At 44.3% G+C, this 26,285-nt stretch overlaps 1 protein-coding gene across 1 annotated transcript in view; it reads left to right on the forward strand.

The window, feature by feature from the left end:
* The window catches only part of LOC141141157 (uncharacterized), a 156,543-nt gene that overhangs the window by 23,936 nt on the left and 106,322 nt on the right, over positions 1–26,285 (forward strand). The window contains exons 6-9 of the mRNA XM_073628860.1: positions 10,155–10,304; positions 20,060–20,220; positions 21,645–21,821; positions 25,524–25,665. Of these exons, the coding sequence (XP_073484961.1) occupies positions 10,155–10,304; positions 20,060–20,220; positions 21,645–21,821; positions 25,524–25,665 (630 nt within the window). The remainder of the gene's footprint in view (positions 1–10,154; positions 10,305–20,059; positions 20,221–21,644; positions 21,822–25,523; positions 25,666–26,285) is intronic.

Raw genomic sequence — 26,285 nt, forward strand, 5'->3', positions numbered from 1 at the left:
TAATGTTCCATTCCCCCCCTTCCTCTGTTTTTGTGGACTTTGTAAGCCAGCAAGCGAAAACGAGAAATGATCCTAGTTTTGACTTCACATTGTCATGTGCTACTCCTACAGGACTGAACCCTTGCAAACCTCCAGGAGCAGTACACAAAACTAATGTGACTTCTTCAGGTTCTTTTCACAGGTCTGCTAGCTCCTCTAACTCAGAGACAAAGATCCTGGAAAGCAGTGTCCTTTTCACCGGAATGCACATCCTCTTTTAAAGTTCAAAGCCTTCAGAGGGAAGTCCACAGAGGGATTGCAAAACCTTCCTGAAGGAGAACAACATCTGCTACAAGTGTTGCTCATCAACATCTCACTGCTCAGATCACAACACAACATAGCTTTATGCCCAGGGCCAGCCCCATGGACTTTACAATGCACAAACGGCACTAGTGAGCATGGCGTGGAGGACGAACACACTGCTACAACTACACCAAAGGTCACTTCACCATGCACAGAGGTCTGCAAAGGAACCATAGGGGGCAGGTCCTGCTCCAAAATCTGTTTAGTCAGAGTTTATCCAGCAGGCCAAAGGAACAAAGCCATTAAGCTTTATGCAGTTCTTGATGATCATATTCGGCATTAAAGGCTCCAACATTACCTACTCTTTAATAACTTTTGTGGGAATAGTCATGACGGCAGGAAGGAGAGCATCTGGCTACCTAGTCGAGTCTATTGATGGACAAACATGTCTGTTCTTACCAACTCTTATTGAATGCAATCAGATCCCTGATAACAGATATGAAATTCCTACACCAGATGCAGCAGTACATCACCCACACTTGAAACACACATAGCATACTTGATACCAGAACCTGATCCCCAGGCTCAGATAAGCCTACTCCTTGGGAGAGATATCTTATTAGTCCATAAAGCAATGCTATACACCAACTTGTCCTTTCATAGGCCCCTCTAGTAAGAACCTTGCCTGTGAAAGTGACTAAGACCATTTAGGGTGCAGTGTCTTTCAAAGAACAAAAGAGGGCAATCAGGTGGCAATGTCTATTGAGGACAAACTCTTCTTGGAGCAGGGACTAGTCAAAGATGGCACAAACAGCTGGGTCGTACCTCTTCCCTTCAGACCACAGAAGTGATGCCTGCCTAATAACAGAGAACAAGTACAAAGGTGTTTATCTTCTCTTCAATGTAATTTTCAAAGAAAGCCAGAGATGAGACCACTTTTTTTCTTTCATGGAGAAAATATTTGAGAATGGCCATGCAGAAATAACCCCTCTGTTAAAAACCCTGAGTAGTGCTGGTACCGACCAATATTTGGAGTATACCACCCTAAGAAGCCAGGCCAGAACAGAGTAGCATTTGACTCTAGTGCCAAATTTGAAGGTGTCCTCTTGACAGCGCCAGACCTCAATAACAAACTACTGGGGGAGCTCCTACGCTTTCACAAAGACTCTGTTGCCTACATAGCTGACATCCAACAGATGTTCCATTGCTTCATTGCCAGAGAGAAAAACAGAAACTTCTTAAAGCGGGGGTCCACCTATCTATCGTTTTTTTTTTTTTTTGAGTTCGTTCACAAACTTTTCTTCTCAGCATTACATACTCACATATTGTGTGTAATATGTCCGCCTGTGTCAGATTTCGTCGGAAAGAATAACTTATATTATTCACTGCAGGCGGTTTCCATCTTCATTGTGGGCATTTGAAGCCCACAAGCATTTATTTCCTGGATGCGGTGAATGCTGTGCTCCCAGCATTCACCGCTTGTTCCCGCACATGCTCAGTGGCATCCTGGGAAGCCTGAGACTAGCTCCCAGGAGACTGTGTGGAGTCTGGGAGAGGCTAGAAACATGCCTACTCCCACGGGAGGACAACCAGGAAGTGCAAAGAAGAATAGAAAAATAAAAGGTAATTACTGCGATTTAAATTTTTTTAAACGGCATGTCAGCATCTAGGCAAGGAAGAGAATACATGCAGATATTGTTCAAAATTTGGGTGGAACCCCGCTTTAAGATTTCTTTTGTTTAGAGATAATGACCCATCCAAAGACATCATTGAGTACCACATGAGAGTACACATCTTTGGCAACAGCCCTTCTCCTGCAGTTGCTATCTACGAATGTTCTCCTCAAGAGGGTGAGCCTGAGTATGCCAGAAAATTCATAGAAAAGGACTTTTGTGTAGATGACTGTATAAATGTCTCTACCTTCCAATGAGTCTGCAATTAGTCTCCTAAAAAGAATACAGCAAATGCAATCTCAGGCTTCACAAGATTGCTTCCAACAGTAAAGAAGTAATGGAAGCTTTCCCTTCCCAAGACCACGCTAATGATCTAAGAGACTTAGACTTAGGGACAGAGTCTTTACCTGTACAACGCAGTCTTGGTCTGCTATAGGACTTGAAATTTACCATCCAAATAAGCACAAAGGAGAAAACCTTTCACTCGCAGAGGCATCTTGTCCACAATTCATAGCCTGTATTATCCATTAGGATTTGCAGCCCCTGTTACCATTCAAGGTAAAGCACTGCTTAGAAACTTAACTCATGAAACATCTGACTGGGATGCCCCACTGCTCCTTGATAAAAGTAACTCTTGGGTAGAGTAGAAAAATTCTCTGACAGCCAGTGGCAATGCATCCATTTAAGGCGCACAGGTGCCGCCCCCTCTCTCCAGCCACCCCCCTATATGAATAATGGATAGATTCATGCATAGCATCTATCCATGACCACCTCCGCCACCATCTATTCAGGAGTCCAGCCCCTTTCAGATGCAGGGCACCTGAATTGCAGCGGCGGGGGGTGTATTTTTGAGGCACTTGATTAGAGCCATAGGCTCTAATAGGCTTCAATAAAGGTGAACTCGGAGTGCAAAGCATTGCACTCGCAGTTTACCCAGATGTTTTAGAAAAGAGAATGAATATTCGCCTTTCTAACATTGAACCGCCTCTCCGCCAATCAGAAAGCGCGGGTATGTTACCCGTCACCTGATTGGCTGACACAACAGGCCCTGCGATTGGACACCTATCAGGAGGAGAAGAGGGGAGGAGAGGCTTGGAGGACACAGCTCGCCACCGTCACCCGCTGCCCCACCAATATGGGGTAAGTGTCGGGTAGATGGCAAGTGGGCAGGGGGGTCAGAGTGGCGGTATTTGATGCGCACAGTGGCTGCGTATTATGGGCACAGTGGCTGCATATTATGGGCACAGTGGCTGCGTATTATGGGCACAGTGGCTGCTTTTGATGGGCACAGTGGCTGCGTTTTGATGGCACAGTGGCTGCAATTGATGGGCACAGTGAGGCTGCAATTGATGGGCACAATAAGGCTGCAATTGAAGGTTTTTCAGAATTTTTCAATTTGTTTGCGCCCCCCAAAAAATTTTGAGCATCAGCCGCCACTGTTTACAGCCTTATCTGATCTGTGTGTTTCACGCCCATGAGCTCCTGTACCCTCTACAGAAGTACAAAGCCAAAAGCTTAACATATTCTCTGATGCTTCTGTCAAAGCAATAGCTGCCACTGCCTACTTAAAAACTGTAGTCGTTACAGTTCAACACCGCATAGGATTTGTCATGGGCACAGCAAAACTGGCTCCACACCTTGAACACCATAACTAGACTAGAACTCTGTGCTGCAGTGTTAGTTGTTGAGCTAGCTGAACTTATTGCATCAGAAATGGACATTGACTTTAACGACGCTGATTTCTACACTTACATAGTTGCCAACAGTCCCGATTTTTCCCGGGACAATCCCGATTTAAGCTTGGCCTGATTGTTTTCCCGGGATTTTGGTTTTGTCCCGAGAAAATCGGGAATGGTTTTGGCAAAAAACGGCAATGACTACACAAAAATGGCCGCCGTCGCCTCTACGAGTGTTGTTTCCCCTTGTGTTCAGTGCAGAGGAGAGGGGCAGCCAATTGGCTTCTCTCTTCAGTGTACAAATAGAAAATTCTATTGTACACTGAAGCCTATTGGCTACAGGGATTGGCGACCCCTCCCTGCTCTCCACTGAACACAAGGAAATGTTCAGTCTCCACCCACTGCCGCCGCTGACCCTCCGCTCCGCCCCGTGTGTCCGACGAGCACCACTGATGGAAGGACCGGGGCTCGCTGGCTGGGGACAATGCACTGATGGTCCTGGCTCCCCCCTTGCGATGAGCGGGGACACAGTCACACTGATGGAAGGACCGGGGCGTCACTGGCTGGGGACAATGCACTGATGGTCTTGGCTCCCCTTACACCCCGTCCCCCCATGTCACCACCATACCTGTTTCCCCCCTCCCCCGTGTCACCACCATACCTGCAACCCCCCCCGTGTCACCACCATACCTGCACCCCCTCTCCCCATGTCACCACCATACCTGTTTCCCCCCTCCCCCGTATCACGACCATACCTGCTTCCCCCCTCCTTCCGTGTCACCACCATACCTGTTTCCCCCCTCCCCCGTGTCACCACCATACCTGCTTCCCCCCTCCCCCATGTCACCACCATACCTGCTTCCCCCGTGCAACCACCATGCCTGCACCCCCCCCCCCGTGTCACCACCATACCTGCTTCCCCCCTCCCCCGTGTCACCACCATACCTGCTTCCCCCCTCCCCCCGTGTCACCACCATAACCTGCTTCCCCCCTCTCCCCGTGTCACCACCATAACCTGCAACCCCCTCCCCCATATCACCACCATACCTGCAGCCCCCTCCCCCCATATCACCACCATACCTGCCCCCCCATATCACCACCATACCTGCACCCCCTCCCCCATGTTATCACTATACCTTTTCCCCCCATGTCGCCACTATACCTGCACCCCCTCCCCCCATATCACTACCATACCTGCAACCCCCTCCCCCCATGTCACCACCATACCTGCAGCCCCCTCCCCCCATGTCACCACCATACTTGCCCCACTCCCCCATGTCATCACCATACCTGTTCCCCCATGTCACCATCATACCTGCACCCTCCTCCCCCATGTCAACACCATGACTGCACCTGCCTCCCCCCCATGACAACACCATGCCTGCACCCGCCTCCCCCCCATGTCAACACCATGCCTGCATTCCCCTCCCCCAATGCCTGCACCCCCTCCCCCAAGTCACCACCATGCCTGCACCCCCTCCCCCAAGTCACCACCATGCCTGCACCCCCTCCGGTCTAGTCACCATCATGCCTGCACCCCCTCCAGCCTAGTCACCATCATGCCTGCACCCCCAAATCACCACCATGCCTCCACCCTTCCCCAAGTCAGCTTGTAACACCCCAAGTCACCATGCCTCCACCCACACACCTCTCCCCCTTGTCACCACTCTTGAGAAGATGTAGCTAGACTGCAGCCAACAATCCATCTGCAGCCAACACTTCGCTGGGGACACCTGATGTAAGAGGCACTCCGCTGGGGACACCTGATGTAAGAGGCACTCCGCTGGGGACACCTGATGTAAGAAGCACTCCGCTGGGGACACCTGATGTAAGAAGCACTCCACTGGGGACACCTGATGTATAAAGCACTCCGCTGAGGACATCTGATGTAAGAGGCACTCCACTGAGGACACCTGATGTAAGAGGTACTGTACTGGGGACACCTGATGGAAGGAGGCACTCTGCTGGGGGCACCTGATGTAAGGACAGACTCTGCTGGGGGCACCTGATGTAAGGACGGACTCTGCTGGCGGAACCTGATGGCATCTGGTGGCAGGCGACACGCTCAGGGGTCCCACTGATTCTGCATTATGGTGAGTTGAATGATTTAATTTTATATTACAAAGTAATAATAGAAATAATGCGCTTCAATCATCCTGACACCATAACAACCATGTGCCGGAATGATTGACGTGCCAACACCAGGTGTTTGGAGTATATTTATCTGCTGATTGGTAAACTCTGGAATATACATTGCTATTGTGGTGTAGGATCTGGGTCTGCTGTCCCTCCATCCCTCTCCCGCTACCCCCCTTTCCCCCTTTCCCTCTCCATCCCTCATTCATCTCAGACTCTAACCACACCCAATTTGAGCCACGCCCATTTAAGCCACGCCCACTATTTTGTGTAAACCACATCCAATGCGCGGCGCATTTTTTCTTGTACCTATGCCACGCCTACAAACGCATGCCCCGCCCCCTAATTATAGTGTACAAATTAGCCAAAAAAGTGTCCCGAAATTTTTTTTTACAATGTTGGCAACTATGCACTTACAGCAAGGTGGTGTTAGGATAATTCTATGTTTATGTCAATAACAGTGTCCTAAGGATTAGGAGATCCACCTGTCCAACACAATGGCATTGTGTATCTACTGACCATAACCCTGCAGAACATGTTAAAAGAGCATTCCCTGCATGTCATCCTAATGAAACAACATGGTTTACAGGACCTGCGTTCGTGTACAGCATAGAACAGATCGATCCTGACAGTGACACAATTGAGCTGATAGATCCAGACTCAGATTTTGAAATCCACCCTGAGATCTCCACTCTTCTGACACTCAGCTTAAATCCCACAGATTTGACAGATTCTCAACCTGGAAATCACTCATTGCTATTACTATTACTTGCCTCATCCATATAGCTCATTCCTTTAAAATGTGACACCCATGCAAGTGACTACGACTGCAAAGGCTGGCACCACTGTCAAAGGGTTAGTTCATCATCGGCACTATGCAATATGAAACATATGCTCGGGAGATGGACTGTCAATCCCAAAGGAATGAGTGGCCTCTAGGCCTTATCACCTAAACTCTTCCAAGTGAAGATAGGAGAGTCAGAAAGATGAAAGTTAAATTTCACAGGAACAAGGAAGCAAAGGTGTTCCTCAGACCAGTGTCTGATCTCATTCTTCTGTTTCTTGCTGAGGACCCAAATAGTGGTATCCGTTGATACCAGGTGGGGAGTATTCTGCCTCCAACAGGATAATCATTAAAGCGTTTGTTACCCCAACTCTTTATATTTCTGATATGTCTAAACGAAAGTGCAAATAACGCTGCGCTAACCCAATACAAAAAAGCAGCTACATAAAATATGGCCAATATTATAAACAGAAATAAAAATGAAATGCAGCGCTAATGATGATAGCAAATAGTGGAAAACACATCAGTAATGGTGGCCATTACAAAAAAACACGTAGATGAAACACATGTAACATGATACGAAATTAAGGGTGTTAGGTGAGATACAATAATGTCCCAGTATATGACTATGAATCGAACACCGGAAAGTCCCAAACATAGGCTGGATATAAATATTGGACTGGTGTAGGAATCTTCTCCTCTGTATATCATAGGTTATACGATCATGAAATGGAAATAGATGGAATACGCTTACTGACAGGAATGGATTCGGATGCCGGTGACACCGAATCTAGCAGGCTCTGAGATCCTTGATGGACGGTGGTTGGTCCTAGAAACCCCGGATCTCAAGGGGGATCTATCTTCTATGGTCCACGTCACGACTGTTGATTCAGAAGACCAAGGGGAGATCACCGCCACGGGAAAGTCTCCAGAGCATGGGTGGTTCCTGTAGTTCCCAGCTGTTGTTGAATAGCAGGCCATTCTGCCTCTCCTCAGAACGATCGTCGAGTCCCGGCAGATCAGCTGATTAGCTCCTGCTGTGTCCAATTACAGCGGGAATGGGTCGCCGGCGTGCCCACGCTTGTACCCCAGGCCCAGGTGACTTAACGAAGGAGTGTCTGCGTGGGGCAGTCCAGAAGTGGTTAACAAAAGTTCCAATCATTCTTCACTCTAAGGAAAAGAAACAGGTGCATCCTGGGAGCTCAGACTACATCTTAGAGACTGAAACAAGGAACCAGATATCAGAGCACATGGTGGACTAAAACTTGCATCCCTTAAATACAGCATAGCTAGTATGAATCATTTGCTACCATGCACAGTCTAGCTTATTCATTGTATTTTCAGTACATTTTACATACTGTTTATATGTATCTTTCTTAGTTTTTTCTTAATAGTTCCACTCCACCCTATTTTGTTAATAAAGCTTCAAGATTACACTCAGTCTGGCTTATTGCAGAATAGGAGGGTTTTGCTGCATGTCGAATTACACACAGGGAAACATGTAGCAAGGACAGAATGATATCTGTATGAGATAACCAAAAAAAAACTGATATACTGTATACTATAGTCCTATCTGCAATTATGAATGGTGGTCACTATTTTGCTTTGCATCTATTAAGGTTTTTTCTGTAAACCCAAGGAAGCAATTAAAGCTCTGTAGTGTATTAAGGTGCTTTTACTAAAAAGGCTGCATATACAAACTATTCCAATTTTAGAAAATCAGTACAAGACAGATGTTACTAAATATGCTTACAATGTACAAGCTATCTATCCTTCCAAACAAATAAACTTGTACACTGTATGAAATTAAATGGAGGAAAAATACTGTGCTAATGGTGAAAAGAAATGACTGAATACCAAAGTGAGAAGCTGCCAGCACTAAACAAGAAGACTAATTGTAAACAAAAAATATAAGGCAGAAGTGCAGTGCTATAAGTGTATACAATAACCAAAAATGAAACCGGTTGACGAGAAATAACACACAGTAATGATAGTGCAAAAAATTTATAAAATTAACTGTGCTGGTCAAATATTAATAGAGGCATCATAGAATCAGTGCTTTACACATCAGATAGTTATGATATCAATCAAACATAAAAAGCAGAAGAGTAATGTATTAACAAATTGCTTTTTGAATAAAATGCCCCTTTAATGCACATAATCATGATGCAAAGTCCATCAAACACTGAATGACATAATATGCTCTTCCACGTGCATATCAAACGATCCTGAGAGTAGTGATGTTGCGGTGTTATTCAAACACCTGGGATTGTGCTTCCACCACCAGGGGAGAGGGATAGATACTCTTACCAGAGGACGTGGACACACACGCCAGCGGCGGTGTGTCAAACAGGCATGGTTGTTGAGTTAGCCCTTAAATATGGGAGAACCATGCCAAGGGAGTCGGGTGGAAGATGGAGTGCTGAGGGGGCTGTCAGAGGGACCCCTGGGTCTGCCTCCAGGTTGGGCACGGGCTAGCTTGGGAAGATCATATCAGCGTCTCAGTTTGAGAAGGATTCTTGCCTGAGGAGCAGCAGGGAGCAAAGAGAACAGAGTGGGTACATCAGCACACCCAGGGATTCACAAGGGGAGAGACTGCCACAAGTAGCAAGCTTTCAGATGGACAGCGCTGTGCTTAACCATTCCTATCCCTTGCCCTGCGAGATTTTCGGAACAGCCAGGTGGACTGGTAGTTTATGCAGGCCATAGAGCTTGGAGCAGTTCTACAAAGGAGAGGAGATACTCCTGTATGCAGCTTACAACATACTGTGCTATTTCCTAAAGGGGATCGAGAGCTCCTAGTCCTCAAGGGACCTTTTGTATTTTTGATTGTTAAAGCGGAGTTCCACCCAGAAATGAAACTTCCGCTGATCAGATTCCTCCCCATCTCCCCCTCCCACCCCCGGATGCCACATTTGGCACCTTTCAGGGGGGAGCAAATACCTGTCAAATTCAGGTATCTGCTTCTGCAATGTCCGGCCCCTCCTCCTTCCCCCTACTGTCTTCTGGGAGACACACTGGTCCCAGAAGACAGCAGGGACCATTCAGAACACGCAGCAGGACTCGCGTATGCACAGTAGGAAACCAGGAGTGAGGCTGAAAGTCTTCACTGCCTGGTTCCCTTAACAGGAATGGCAGCAGCAGCACCCGGGAGACGATCCAAAGATCGGCTGGGGTACCAACATTGCGGGCTCCCTGGACAGGTAAGTGTCCTTATATTAAAAATCAGCAGCTACAGTATTTGTAGCTGCTGACTTTTAATTTTTTTTTTCCCAGGCTGAACTCTGCTTTAAGGACTGATGGTGTCCATGGAGGAGAACAGTCTAGGATTCTGTACATAGTTCTGTACAAGTTGTCACCATTCATTGTTCCGGTCAAGTTAGGCATCCCATAATCCCTTTACCCCATCCAAGTTATTACCCCTAATAAAACAAAAATACCCAGCTCAGAGACTGTTTTCTTGTGTCTGGATGCAAGTGGAAAAATGCTTGTTGCTTGGCTATGCAGGAGTTACCAGCAGCCCCTGCAGAGGTAGTGCTACATATGTGTTATATTTTATTTTATTTTTTCTTCAAAACTTTTCTTTATTTTATTTTTTCTTAGGTCTTATATTTTCTAATGGTAATAACTGGAAAGCCATGAGACGATTCACTCTTTCTACACTGCGAGATTTTGGGATGGGGAAGAGAACAATAGAAGATAATATCACTGAAGAGTGCCAAAAGTTGATAACAGTTTTTAAAGCCTACAAAGGTCAGCAGCGGTGTAGTGTGGTTAACAGATTTGAGGCTTAATTTGTACTGTTGTGATTTGCATTGCATTTCTTTAGACAAAGCAGGTCCTGCTAAGATGCATATACTGCATGTTTTACCGCATATGATTGAACAGTAATGCATTTGAATGCAAAAGGCAACATTTGACAATAACACCAATCTACACAATCCTATTTATTTTACATCCTCTGTTCTCACTATCTCTATAAGGAAAAAACAGGGAGGGGGAGGCGCCGACCTGAGTGTAGTATTAAAATGATGACTTTAATAGGATAAGATTAAAAACACAAGATGATAGAAGATGCATGCTTGTGAAAGTAAAGTGTAGTCCTGGCATTCCACATGGCTCTGTGGGTCCCACCTCTGTTCCAGATAGCTGGAAAGGATTGAGCAGCTGGCTGGAATGGATCACAGTGTTTTTCTCCAGGAGCAAAGGAACCAGGAAGCTCCACACAGATCAGCATGCCCCATGGAACAGGAAGTAATGTCACCGGCATCTGATTGGACCAAGGCAGGGCTGGAATCTTGTCATTCAGGGCTGCAGTGGTGAAAGGCTACGCGCTCAGAGCTGGCTGCTTCTTTTGTTGGCCTGCTGTCCTCTAGAGGAGGACAGCTATATATACACAATGGAGAGCATGTGGGTGTGGCGGTGGAAACAGAACTTCCAGCAGACCAATCAGTAAACAATTAGGGAAAAATAAATTATAGCAAGGGGCAGGTGAAGCAGGGGTTAACAGTCTCGGATTGACTACAAAAAATACTAAACTGATACACATGGAAATATTTGTGTATCAGTTTAATAATTTTTTTAGTCAATCCAAGACTGTTCCCTAATTGTTTACTGATTGGTCTGCTGGAAGTTCTATTTCCACAGCCACACTCACATTCTCTCCAATGTGTATATATAGCTGTCCTCCTCTAGAGGGCAGCAGGCCAAAAGAAGGCGAAGCCAGCTCCGAACGCGTAGACTTTCACCACTGCAGCCCTGATTGACAAGATTCCAGCCCAGCCTTGTTCCAATCTGACTCCGGTGACATTACTTCCTGTTCCACGGTCCATGCTGGTCAGTGTGGAGCTTCCTGGTTCCTTGCTCCTGGAGAAACACTGGGATCCGTTCCAGCCAGCTGCTCAATCCTTTGCAGCTATCGGGAACAGCGGTGAGATCCACAGAGCCATGTGAAATGCCAGGACTGCACTTTACTTTGACGAGCATGCATCTTCTATCATCTTGTAAGTGTTTTTAATCTTATCCTATTAAAGTCATCATTTTAATACTACACTCAGGATGGCGCCTCCCTGTTTTTTCCTTACATGTCTTGCAGAGTTCTGGACACACTCTGAAGGATGGCTGCCTTCCATTTTTACCCTTAATACCCTTTTATTTTCCAACCACCCAACCTATGGATATATCACCATCCAGCTATTACAGCCACAGACTATACCCCTAAGGATTACTCCATTTGGAGCGCCAGATAAACATTGACTATACTGCTCACAATCTCTATAGGCTCCCATATACTGTATGTACCCAGGAGACATGCCATACTATACCTATTTTTTTCTCAGATTCTTCGGCCTCTCACACTCTCCTTCCACCTAGGTTCACATTGATGCGATTTGACACTTCAAATCGGCAGCAATCGGTGCAATGCTGACTTTGCGAAGCCGCACCGATTCCCAAAAGTAGTTCCTGTACTACTTTTGGCAACTTTGGGGTGTGATTTGTATAGACATCCCGCACAGATGTCTCTGAAATCACCCCTGAAGTCGGACTGCATTTCCGGGTATGAAATCTGCGAGTTTAAAAGAACCAATGAGGATAAAATCATGCAGCTTTAAATCTCTCATTAATGTCCAAAGAGAAAAAAACAACAAGATCTGTTAGTAAGTATAATGCCCCGTACACACGGTCGGATTTTCCGATGGACAATGTCCGATCGGAGCGTGTTGTCGGAAATTCCGACCGTGTGTGGGCGCCATCGGACATTTTCCATCGGATTTTCCGACACACAAAGTTGGACAGCAGGAGATAAAATTTTCCGACAACAAAATCCGATCGCGTCAATTCCGACCGTGTGTGGCCTGTTCCGACGCACAAAGTGCCACGCATGCTCAGAAGAAATTCCGACACGGGACAGCTCGTTCTGGTAAACTTAGCGTTCGCAATGGATACAGCACTTTCGTCACGCTGCAATGTAAAAAATGGTTTAATACAGCGCACTCTCTTCTTCTTTATAATGTGACAAGAATTAAGTAGTTTTGCTGCTCATATTCACACAGACTTCTCACAAACTTTTATTTGTGTTTTTTTAGTGGGATTCCCTCAATATATTGTTATTAGTTGTCACATCTGACAGTTTTATATTTTTTAGGTTTTTTTTTTTTTGGTTTTTAAGCCTTTTTTTTTTTAAATGTTTGGATTTTTTCCAAAGCTGATCTTTGTTCAATGTTATTTTTATTTTTACTCCAGAATATTTTTGTGTGTGTTTTGTGTGTCAAGTTACCCCAACACCATTGATATCTTTTATTATTTAATCTCCAGGAGATTGTTTGTTGTTGGTGTCCCTTGTTCATTTCACATTGTATGTTTGAAATGTACCTGAATCCTCACAAACCAACTGTCATTTTTGAAGTAAAACACATAGGAGAGTATAATTCAAAACAAAAATCCTTTATTAAAGGATCAGAACCAAACAAAGAGGAAGGCAACACTGGATCAACATGAGAAATTAGCGAAGCCTGGGACCCCCACGGCAGACATCAATTCTTAAACCTCAAAATTGGTGGCCTGAGGAGTCCATATGTAAGGGAGGGCAGTCTGGTCCGGGATTCACAGAGACTCGGATAGCAGCAGATGACATCTGTGTCCCCAGGCTGTGGTACCACAAGAGGCTGCATCTTTTGGCCGACCAGACTGGATCCAGGGCAATCACTCTCTGGTCTTCCTTTCACGCTTCCTTCCGGGCTGTGGCTGTGCAGGTGGAGATGTGGCAGGAGGAGGAGTAGGACCTGGAGGAGGAGGAGGAGGAGGAGGACTGGGGGGACCTGGAGGAGGACTGGGAGGACCTGGAGGAGAGGGAGGAGGAGGACCTGCAGGAGGAGGAGGAGGACCATCCCAAAGCTGTGTGTAAGGTGTAATTTGGCCCCTCACACCTTTCTCCAGAGCCTGTGATATGAGGGCCTGACACAAGGCTTTTTGGCTCTCCTCCATCCTCTGCATTTTATATGCTATGAAGGCAGCAATGTTGTCCTGCCTGGTGTGTGGTGCTCCCAGGACCTCTGTAGCCCTCCAAAAGAATCTGATAGCCGCCTCCTCTAGGTCACTCCTCCTACTGCCACTTTCTGTTTTCAGGTGTAGGGGAGGGACCTTGATATCAGCCAGCCGGCTCGGCCCGGCCACCTCCTGGCTGAGACTTCCCTGTGTATGAAAAAGGGACATGGTTTTAGTTTTTGCATCATCAATCACAATCCTAAATTAGTACTCCCAACTAACATCTAGTTAACATCATTGATTGGACAACCAGCAATATTTCGAGGAATGCTATACCTGGCTCAAGCTGGGCTCCTCCACATGTGGCCTGGAAGGCCCAGGTTGGGCGTCAGAAGCCTCAGCCAGGGGGGAAGGAAGCGTGGAAGGAAGACTGGAGAGGGATGGCCTGGGTTCAGTCTGGCCTGCCAGAAAGTGCAGCCTGTCATAGTACAACATCCTGGGGACATAGATGTCACCTGCTGCTCCGGATCTCTGTGAATCCAGGACTTTATTGCGCTCCCTCAGATATGTGCTCCTCAGGCCACCAATGAAGATCTTTAAATAGGTGATGTCTGCCGTGGGGATCACCTGCTTCACAATTTCACACAATTGCTCCAGTGCTGCCTTCCTCTTTGCTTGGTTCTTGAAATGGGGGTGGGTAATCTCCCACAGACATGGCAGCTCCCTTAGCATATCAATGAATAGTGACATGAAGTCAGTATCTCTCATTAAGATATCCATGTTCACTGCAAGACACAACACAAGACAAAGCCTAATGTCACACCAAACTCTCCTAATCTTGTTACAATATAGGCCTCAATCTAGAAGCTGTATAGGCACAAGTTTGTCTCTTACCTTCGTTCTTACGATCGGCGCGTCCAATGCTCCTTCCTCCGCTCACAGATCGTACGTAATACGCACGCGTGTTACGCTTTATACACACTGCGCATGCGTGTAACTCCGCCCGCCCCTGACGTTCTTTCTAGTGTATTCCCCGCCCCTTTTCGTTCGGCGCAGTGGGTGAAGAGCACATGGCAGAGTTACAGCAGGTGCGGGCTAATTGTAGCAATGAGGAGGAGGAGGAGGAAAGGCCGGATCCAGGCACGTCCCGATCCAGAAGGAGACGTTTTAAGGCCACAAATATGTCGTTTGGGGAGATGTTGGAGATGGTACACATCATGAGGAAGTCCGACTATGACGGAAAATATGGGCCTTACCCCAACCCCAACATCCGAAAGGCCAAAATCATTGGTAAAGTGGTCCGGAGTCTGGAGAGGAATTTCGGGGTACGAAGGTCTAAAGATCAGCTCAGGAAGCGGTGGTCGGACCTGAAGTTGAGAGAGCCAGAGCAGTACCGAAAGATCCGGAGAGTGCTGCAAAAAAGTAAGTAGTTGTGCTGTGTTCATATTCTTTCTGTCTTTATTACGTTCGTTCTGCTCCATATGCTTTTATTAATTGTAACGTTTAAAAGGGCAACTTTAATGTTCATGGGCCCATTATTCGTTCGTATCAAACATTTTTATTTCGGCCTCTAGAACACCATTGTTTAGGCCATATGCATTTTCACACATTTTTTTGGGCCTACTTGGATGCCAAAGATTAGTTTGTGTAGATGGGTTTGTTACTAGAATGAAATGACAACTAGATTGTGTGTAAGGAGAGGACACTGAGCAGCTGTTTTCACATCTGGACACTGGAGCACTAGTGTGGGACACAAGAACACCATTTTTATTAGGGGGGGCACACAGGTGCTCCAGTGTATACTATAGGGGGGTCTCCATCTGTGAAGCTTGTACCAAACATGTAAAGTATTGCAGGTTGACAAAGGGCAATAAAAAAAATATACATCTTGGAACTCGGCTAAAATAGACAATTGTACCCCACTTCCGAGCAATGTTTCCTATTTCTAGTTCTGCCATCAAATATCTGTGTGCTAATTATACCATTTTTGTTTTACATAGGGGAGAAAAGACTCGGAGGACAGCCCTCATCCGAGGAGACCACAGACCCCCCACCTATGGAAGAAGGTGATATACCCCCAAACGAAGAAGAAGAGCAGGAGGAAGAAGAAGACGTGGTGGAGATTGGCACCACAACAGGTGAGTGTCTGCGACCACAGGCCCAGGTAAAAGAGATGGATGGTGGCAGATTTTTGAGACCTGTTTTTTTGTTCTTTATCTCTTTTTAGGTGATTGTGATGTGAGGGATCCTGAACGCTTTACTTCAGAAAGTGCCCAGATACTTATCGGGGAGATCATGGGGTGTAATCTCCAATTGCATAACATCCAGAACCAAATCAATGATGTTATTAAAAAAAATAATAACATCATTGATGTTTTGGGGCGAATTTAAACCCCACAAAATCACCTGTTTTATTAATGTGGTCCAATCTTTCAAAATTTTTTAAAATGTTTAGAAAAGCCAAATTTGGAGGATGCACACAGTGTGCCAACATGTGCTATCTGCCATCACGGGAGATCAATGGACGCGTTTTGGGGGTGCAACACCTTCCTCAATTATAAAGTCGCATTGAGGAAAGGCTTGCTCCCCCAAAACACGTCCCTTGATCCCCCCTGATGGCAGATAGCACATGTTGACATTCGTAAATTGGTGTGCATCTTCCAAATTTGGCTTTTCAAGGGGTGATTTCCCCCCATCTGAACGCTAGATCAAACCCAGTTCCTAAATACTGATGTCTGATCTAGCCTTCAGGCTTTACCATATGTGAACTTTGTAAGTTCAAGTTTTTTGGCTTTCTTGTTGGTTTTACACAGGTCTGTTTTATCTGAAATGGATATTTCAATTTTTGATAATGCTACTGCAAACATTGTTATACAACAAACATGTTGGTTTGTTTTAAAAACCTTTTGTAAATGCGCATGTGATTGTGCAGGTATAAAAAAGTGCCTTACTCAAGAATGTGTGGATTATTGTCTCAACACTACAACACTTTTGGGGTGATGTAATTGTTGTTTTATGCACAAATGGGGGTTATTTCCTAAGGGCAAATCCTCTTTGCACTACAAGTGCAGGTTCAGTGCAGTTGCAAGTGCACTTGTAGTGAAATGTGTTTTTGCATTTAGGAAGTATCAGCCAACACTGTTTTCTATAAGGTTACACAATCACGACATTTTCTGCACTCAACACATTTCTGTCAGAGTCAGCTAAAACAAACACAAGCAGTAAATGTCCACCAATAATTTCTTTGGGTTGTTTTTTATTTGAAAAAGGTGTCACATATTGTCTGGCATATTGATAGCCCCCCTACCCGCAAAGAACTCCAGGTATCATAACCGGACATCACGGGCATTCAGGGAGGGCAAGCCAGGACGGCCGCTTTCAAGTGCCCTCATTGTGGATGTATTTGGGATTCCGGCCTCAGGCCCAACTGAGCCAGCATAGTTGGCTGAATGTTTTTGTAGAAAATTATGGAGAACACAGCAGGAAAGTATAATATGGTTCAGTTTATACTCCGCCATATGGATGGGTGTCATAAATAATCGGAACCGGCTGGCCAGGATTCCAAATGTGTTCTCCACCACTCTTCGGGCTCTGGCCAGCCGGTAATTAAAAACCCTCTGTTCCGGGGTGAGGGTCCTCATCGGGAATGGCCGCATCAGGTGGTCCCCCAGCGCAAACGCTTCATCAGCGACGAACACAAATGGGAGACCTTCAACATTGTCCTCTGGAGGTGGCAAGTCCAAGCTGCCATTCTGGAGACGCCTGTAGAACTCCGTCTGGGCGATCACTCCACCATCGGACATCCGGCCATTCTTCCCCACGTCCACATACAAGAAGTCGTAATTAGCCGACACCACCGCCAACATCACTATACTATTGAACCCCTTATAGTTGAAATAGTACGACCCCGAGTTGGGTGGTGGGACGATGTGGACGTGTTTCCCATCAATTGCCCCTCCGCAGTTAGGAAAGTCCCACCGCTGGGCAAAGTGGGAGGCCACAGTCTGCCATTCCTGTGGCGTGGAAGGAAACTGTTGAGGAAAAAACAATAAACATTACTATTTTTTCACAGAAACCTGGCAAGCAGATTATACACAAACATTATGGGGCAACCTCCAGATAGCATTTAATAAGGGTAATTTAACAAGGCCAAAGTATAAGGTACACCTATCATATTCCCCCTCCCCCCCTCTCATGGGCCATTTCTAACATTATAGGGGGGGGGAACTCTTGGACAGGTAACCCTCTTCACTTCATTAAGAGATGAATGCCTAAATACAAGGTATTACTTGGAACAGCCCCTCCTTAGTTACACTATTGGCAGCCCACTGGACAGGTAAGAAGTGTCATAATACAAAGATGTAAATACACACTGTACACATTTCAGGACATTTGGACATTCTGCTATTACCTATCAAGATAATAATAGGATACAAAAACTTTAAACAGTACCATTGGAAAGTATACAGGCAGGCCCTTGCACTACATGCTTTGGGGAATTCATCCATAAATTTGACCAGTAAAGAGATGGGTATAGTGTGTATGGGTTTGGCAAAGTCAGCAGATAGATGATTGAGGATAGAGAATTGGGATCAGCTGACTTAGCAGTTGGGGGAGGGAGGGTTACTAAAAATTTGGGGACACCACAAAAAAAAAGCCTCTGGCACTCTGCCTGAATTTAAATCAAAAATAACATTTCCAAACATTTTAGGGGGTGTTTGGGGTAAAGCACTACTATGGAGCTGATAAAATACATTGTTAAGTGACTACATGAGGTGAATATAGGGCAGGAGACACCATGCTGGAGAGGTTATTGAAGGGCAAATATGTATGAAGGACCTAAAATAATAATTACATAAAAATCCTGCATGCATGAGAACAAAGGGGACATTGACAGCATATTCCAATCATGGTAATTAGGGAATGAGGAAAGAAATACAATATATTATCAAACATTAAATACAATAAAATGGGATATAAAAGGATAAAAATCTTACCTTCATATACTCCTTCTGCAGGACCTGGATGATGGCAGAACAGGTCTCTGGGATAATGATCCCCAGAGCCTGGGGGGAGATGCCTGTCGAGAACTTCAAGTCCTGCAGACTTCTCCTTGTGGCCAAATACCGCAAGGTAGCGACCAACCTCTGCTCCGGAGTGATGGCTTGCCTCATGCAGGTATCCTGCCTGCTAATATAAGGGGTCAGCGAAGCCAACAAACGGTGAAATACGGGGTCCGTCATCCTGAGAAAGTTCCTGAAATCATCAGGATTATTCTCACGGATCTCACGGAGCAAAGGCATATGACAGAACTGGTCACGCTGAAGCAACCAATTCTTGGTCCATGAACTCCTCCCCACCCTGTTCATGGACTGGACTTGTGTCAAGGTCAGGACCCCAACACCAAGCCCCCGCACAGCACGAACTCTACGAGGAGTACGCATACGAAACATGGCTAGAAAACGGTCGGCTGCTCAGAACGAAGTAACAGAACGCACTGAAGAACAGCAAGGCCTGTGAAGAGCGACCTGAAAACCAGTAACGAACGAACAAGAATACAATGACTACCTAAAGTCACGCGGAACTTGCTGCACGCACTGAAGAGCAGATACAAACCCACAAGCACAAACTGAACGGCAGAAAACGATCTGAAAGCCACGAGTCTGAAAAAGCGCGAATCGTCTCTCACCAAACTTTTACTAACACGAGATTAGCAAAAGGAGCCCAAAGGGTGCCGCGCTTGGTTCTGAACCGGCCTTTTCTAGTCTCGTCGTACGGGACCGCGTGGTTGGCGATCGGAAATTCCGACAACTTTGTGCGACCGTGTGTAGGCAAAACAAGTTTGAGCCAACATCCGTCGGAAAAAATCAGAGGATTTTGTTGTCGGAATGTCCGAACAAAGTCCGACCATGTGTACGGGGCATAAGTCCGTACACTCCAAGTGTGGAAATGAATGTATATAAGAAAACTAAGTAAATGAAGAAATTCCTCCACCAGCACTTCCTCACCACTCGTGCAGACCCTTACCAGAATTTAATGGCTAAATAGCCAGATAGCGCAGTTTGTATATGGTAAGTTTTCCCTTATCCTTCCTTGCCACACTTGGAGTGTATGGACTTATACTTACCTAGAGATCTTGTTGCTTTTTTCACTTTGGACATTAATGAGAGCTGTTAAAGCTGCAGGATTTTAATGTCATTGGTTCTCTTAAAGGGATAGCGCTGCATTTTATAATGTATATATGCATTGTATGTGAGGCCTACATATATGCTAGCAGCTATCTATTATATTGTACATATATTTTTCTAAATATTATATTCCAGCACTGGTAAAATTGTGTGTTTTAATCCACCAATCTGTGGCAGACCACAGTGTGTTTCCAGAACCCTCCAGAGATGTCCTGCATTTGCAAAACAAAAATCAGTAAACCCTTTCCTTCTTAAACCCTTTTAAACTTTTGTTGCAGAGAATTATGTTTATTACTAAACTATGAGTTTTTAATAATTTCTCTGGTTATATTCCAGGAAAACCATTTGAAAACACTATGATCATGAATGCTGCTGTGGCCAATATCATTGTGTCCATATTGCTTGGTCATCGCTTTGACTATGATGATCCAAAACTTCTGAGACTTTTGAGAATAATCAATGATAATATCAGAAATGTCGGTTCCCCAATGGTTTTGGTAAGGTTATTTTTACTGCAACATTTTAACATCATACTTTTATTTCACCTTTCCTTGTAAGGTGGCCCAAAGTACATACTGTAAAGCACACATCTCCGACTGTCTCCTTGTTAGCTTAGTATCTTTTCAAAATACCAGGGAATCACCAATATTTCAGCATGATATTAAAGAATTATTAGCAATACAGGGGGTCCCCGGGTTACAAACAAGATAGGGACTTTAGGTTTGTTCTTAAGTTGAATCTGTTTGTAAGTCGGAACAGGTACATTTTTGAAGTGTAGCTCCAGCCAAAAAATCTATTTTTAAGGTTTGTAGATAGCATAGGGAAGGGTTATCACCCCTGTAACATTTGTTTTGCTGTCTGTGCCCCTGTTCAGAAGATTTCACCTCACTTTCTGTCCCAATGACAATTGGATTTTGAAAATTTGGGGTTATTAGGGAGATAAGGATTGGTGATAAAGCATCAGTGGAGACACCTTTTTCCCATATTAACTCTTACAGGAGTGAATTTCCCTTCCTAGGGGCAGATTTCCTCTCACTTCCTGTTGTCTCCCTCCGTTTGTAAGTAGGAGTCGTTTGTAAGTCGGATGTTTGTAAGTAGTGAACCCCCTGTATAGCTTTCTGGCCAATTAAACTCTCTGGCTTCATTTTGGTTGTCAAAATAAGCCTTGCTGGCCAAAATGGAGGTGGAATACTTATTGACCAAGAAGTGTCACCAGTGTCAGAACAAGAGACATGCTACTGTGCAAGATTCATACGTACACATACAGTACAGAAGAAGTGCGTCTAGTTCTGGACATGTAATCAGACTACATTCTTGATTATAGAGAACTACTGCACAATGGTATTCAGCTGGAACAATGAATCAAGAACGTTTGTAAAGCTATCCTGATTGCAATTTTCCTTCTACTGCTAAGTTGTCACCACTGTCTTTCCCGCCTTTAAAGCAGAATTACATCCAAAAATACCAAGATACAAACGAGTAGCCCATTAAAAGGTGAAACCAGCTGTAACTCTCCCTAGCAGTACTTTTTTATGCTGCTAGATGTTCTCAGTCTGATGACCAGCATCATTCAACTCACTTCTTCTGTCATAAGCCTACCCCAGCATGTGACTGATCAGTGAAAGAAGAAGCATAGTAATGAGCTCATCTCTTTGCAACTCTTCTTTCTCTTCCTATTATAATGCTTCTTGTCAGCTCAGGAACTGATTGGCTCCTTGCACTGCTTTTTTTCCCCTTGCACTCCATTACTTATAAACATGGACTGCAAGAGGCTGATACAAAGTCCAATTCAGGTACTTACACTGTGCTTTGTACATAAATAAAATGTATATACTTCCTAATTGTACATTTTGTGTTTATTCAGTTGACAATTTGTGGTTACCTATAATTATTGGAAAACTAACTATGTTTCTTCTTTTAGTTGTACAATGCATTTCCATTTTTAGTCCGATGGTTGCCTGGGAGTCACAGAACAGTCAATCCAAATATAGAGGAAATGCACACTTTTGTCAGAGAAACCTTTACTAATCAGAGGAATAACCTGGATGTCAATGATCAGAGGAACTTCATTGATGTCTTCCTTGTCAAACAAAAGGAGGTATATGTCGTTTCATACAGAACCCACTTGCTTTTGATTGCTTATTTTCATTAAAGTTGTAATGGGGACAGGCTCAGCTGGTAGTGGCAGCAGTAAACCATGCACTAGATAGGTGTAAATTTCTTTGTCCGCAAGATGGTGATGCCAGCTATGGATTTTCTAGCTATGACTGGTCTTGCGTAAAAGCAGTGGGAGAGATGTAGTCTCAGGGGAGATTACATCACCCATATTCCAGTTATAACCACTTGTTAACCCTTTCTTCAGCCCGGACTTATTAACGAGCAGTTCCACATCCACTGACATTTTTCACCTTGGGATTTATCAAACCTACTGCAGCATCCATCGCTAATTCATGGCCATCAGAGCCATACATAAATCATAAGGCCATTGGTGCTCCAGAATGCCTGCTTTGTTCTGCTTCCCACCTGACTCCCATTGTTGCATAACATTCTAGTCTCTTATATCGCAGCTGCTACTTTGGGTTTTCTCCACTCTTCACGTCTGCTGCAACAAAGGAGTTTACATCCATACAGAGCCCAACCTGTAAAATATACTGCTGTTGAACACCATCCTTTCATTCATCTTCATCACTCTGCGCACCAATGGTTTTAAAGGGCCTCACCATAGCCGGCAGAAGTTCAGCATAAAGACTTCCCTGAGTCACTCTGAATTCCTAAGTGCAGAACTGGGTTTCTATTACATAGCTTAAATGTGAAGGCATAAGCCTAGCCCCCTTGTTTGAGAGCTCTCAAGTGATATATCCTGTTCCACCTCTTTGTAGTTCTAGTTTGGTCACATGAGGTGTAAGATCTCATGCGGAGAGCTACCGTTTTCAGTCCTTATATTACAGTACAATTTGGGATTTGACTTTAGAGGTATCCCTGTTCTGTTTATGTGCACTGATTTTTACTTTGTGACCTTAATCTGCCAATACAGTCTGCTTATCTTTTTAAAGGGTGGTGTGTACAATTCTTGTGCCTCCTCCAGGTGTTTCCACACAAGGTATTCTGGTAGTGTCAGGGAGGGTGAGGCCACACATAGAGCTAGACAAGAGCAGAGGACTCAAAACTACCAGCAGGTCCTGTGGGCGGAGTGCTACACAGGGATACCCATGAACAATCCAAGCTAATTTGTCCTCTACTTTCATTTAGCACAACAGCAAACTAAAACATTTCATTGCAGGAGGACTTTGTAGGGCAGACCCATAACATAAAACAAACAAAACATCTGCTTGTCCACGCCACTAAACTAAACATAGGTCAGTTCTTGACAAATAGGGTGCCCTCTAATAAGTTCCCTAGAACAAACAGGCAGCACATGCACATTCTGATTGTTCTGTCAGCAGTCAGCCTTCTACCCCAGCAGTCTGTAGGTGGGGCCAGTTTTTTGGTCCCCGATGTAGAAGAAAGGCACACAGAGACCAAGTATGGTAGCACAATTATTATTTGGTTGAATAAAGGTAACACAGAACACATAAAGAAAAGTGGAAGGGTACCTGCTTTAACAGTTCCTAACGCTTTGGTACCAGAGACTCAGTAACTCAGTCAATATAGTTCTTAGCAATGTTACAGGGATTTTGGGGTAGTCTCAGCGCTGAAAGTGTCACTCTATTAGGCTTATGTTACCAGAGCAGCATCTGAGGGAAGGGATAGCTATTTGACAGAGTAGAGGTGTAGCAGCACTTTGAAAAGCTGGTCCTAAACCTTTTATAACAGTACTGGAGTCCCAGGATAGTGAAGCTGGCAGCAATAGTCTGTCCCTTGTCATCTGGAACCTTTCCCTAGGGCTAAATTAGCTGTCACCGTCCAGCGTGGATTCTGTCCCTACTTTATTCACTTTGCAATTGCGTGCCAACTGCATCGGGGCACTGTTACAGTATTTATTAGCATTGCCCCACTAAAGATGGCCTCTAGGGTCATCCAGTGTTGCAGCATCTAGGTGGACTACTACTTTCCTGGTGACCCCTCTGGAGGTGCAGTACAACACCACCCACTGAGGGGGAGGGTAAACTTCACCTGCCTTCACCCCCCCACTGACAAATGCTGTCCTCAACATTGAAAACAGGGAAAACACAAAATACATCTCTACACAAGGTACAAAGTACATTGGAAACAAGTAACCTCATACCTCATAATCAAAATACTTAGCAGGCAACTGCCCACGGTTAGACCGAATAGGGTGACAGCCTCGCTGTCATCTTCAGGTTCATTATCAGAATTTTCAATGGCTGTAGGTTGACCAAAGTCCCTAGGTGCTTGGAGGTTATCATGTAGAGACATAAAACTCTCACCTGGGCAACCACAGAAGTATATCAGTGAGAGCTTTGCCATCAGGACAGTCAGGGTCTAGAGGGCCTGGACTCAATAGAAGGTAGATACCACTCCGTAAGTTCTTCCTGCATTGGTGGAATGTCCATGGTAATAGACCCCTCCCATGCAGTAGCAGGTATGGTAGAACTCAGCACACAAGGCCTCTGAAGGCATTTCCAGACAGGATCAGGACCTTCAGTCATCACATCATATGCAGGTGTCAGAAGGGAAAGGTTGTTCCTCAACTCGATACGGGATAGATTCCCATCCGGGTTCCAATTTGTCACCTTTCTCAAACTTTGTATTTTTAATTATTCGACTCCAGGACCCAGCCCAAGACTTATTAGGATCTGAGAAAACAAACAGGCACAGTCCCTCACCATGTGTACCTGAGAAACCTAGCTGGCACACATACATTATTCACAAACCCACCACTCACAAAGGCTCTGTAAAATAGTGTTTTACGTTATTATCTTGTAAGAAACAATCTTGAAACATAAATTGTGCCTAACCAGTACACTAAAATATTTACCCAATGTCTTGATGTTTTGCTGAAAATAGCAGTGTACTTTGTGTGCTTTAAGGCTCATAGCTGTATATGCCCAGTGTGAGATCATCTAAGGCATTGCTGCCTCTGACTGCTAGTCTTACAACATAAAGGGGTTGATTTACTAAAGGCAAATAGATAGTGCAGTTTCTCCAGAGCTAAGGAAATGAGGTAGAGCTTCACCTTGCAAAGAATACCCAATCATGTGCAAGGAAAAAAAAAAAAGAATTTTTGCTTGCACATGATTGGATAATGGAAAACAGCAGATCTTTCCCTTGTTTACTAAGCTCTGGAACAACTGCTCTTGCAGAGTGCAAATGCATTTTGAAAAGTGCACTGTCTATACGCCTTTAGTAAATCAACCCCATAGTGAGAACTGGTTGATGTCACTTCTGTGCTGTTCACAGTTCTCCTTGCTGGAGAGAAAGCTGTAGAAAAGCATTTCCCTGCTTCTGCTTCATCCACAGAACTAGTCCTTTTCCCTCAGTTGCCTATTGGAGGACAGCTTTCACAGTTCTAGTTCTCTTAAACAAAATCATCTTTTACACATTGTTACAAGATGCCAAGTCAGGTTAGGCACAGCAAACAAAAAAAAAAAATTGTGAGAGGTGATCCTAACAGTGAGGGGACTTAAATTTGAACCTCAAGTTTACAGGCACCAACAAATATATAAGCACTAAACAAAATATATATATATGTGTATATATATATATATATATATATATATATATATATATATATATATATATATATATATATATGTATGTATATATATATATATATATATATATATATATATATATATATATTATATTTAAATATATACTATGAATTTATAACTTTCAGGAAAAGCCAAATCCAGAGTTATATTTCAATGATACAAATCTAACAGTTCTGGTGACAGATTTATTTTCTGCTGGAATGGAGACAACTTCCACCACTCTTAGATGGGGCCTCCTGCTGATGATGAAATACCCAGAAATACAAAGTAAGTAATTTGTGCCGTTTTTTTATCATCCCTATGATATTATCTATTTCCCCTAATCTTCCCAGTTACAACACAACTCCCTAAAAAGTGCTTAGACCATATGACTGGTATAAATGTAATTTGTCCTTGAAGCATGCCACCTGATTATGAATATGGAACATTACTGCCACTGCCTACAGCTCTAGAGCTAACACTTTAAAACACAAGTTAGGAAGGATAGCTTTCATATTTTTATCTGGCCAGGTTGTAAGTAACCACTTCAGCCCCGGAAGATTTGGCTGCTCAATTGCCTCAATTTTTTGCGATATGGCACATTTTAACTGACTATTGCGTGGTCGTGCGACGTTGTACCCAAACAAAATTGATGTCCTTTTTTTTCCCACAAATAGAGCTTTTTTGGTGCTATTTGATCGCCTCTGCGGTTTTTATTTTTTGCACTATAAACAAAAGAAAACTGACAATTTTGAAAAAAACACACTAGCTTTTACTTTTTGCTATAATAAATATCCCACGTTTTTAATTAAAAAAACAAATTTTTTCCTCAATTTAGGCTGATATGTATTCTTATACAAATTTTTGGTAAAAAAAAAAAAAAAAAAATCGCAATAAGCGTATATAGA

Source organism: Aquarana catesbeiana, linkage group LG04 (assembly GCF_042186555.1).
Source record: "Aquarana catesbeiana isolate 2022-GZ linkage group LG04, ASM4218655v1, whole genome shotgun sequence".
In the NCBI taxonomy this organism is placed as follows: Eukaryota; Metazoa; Chordata; class Amphibia; order Anura; family Ranidae; genus Aquarana; species Aquarana catesbeiana.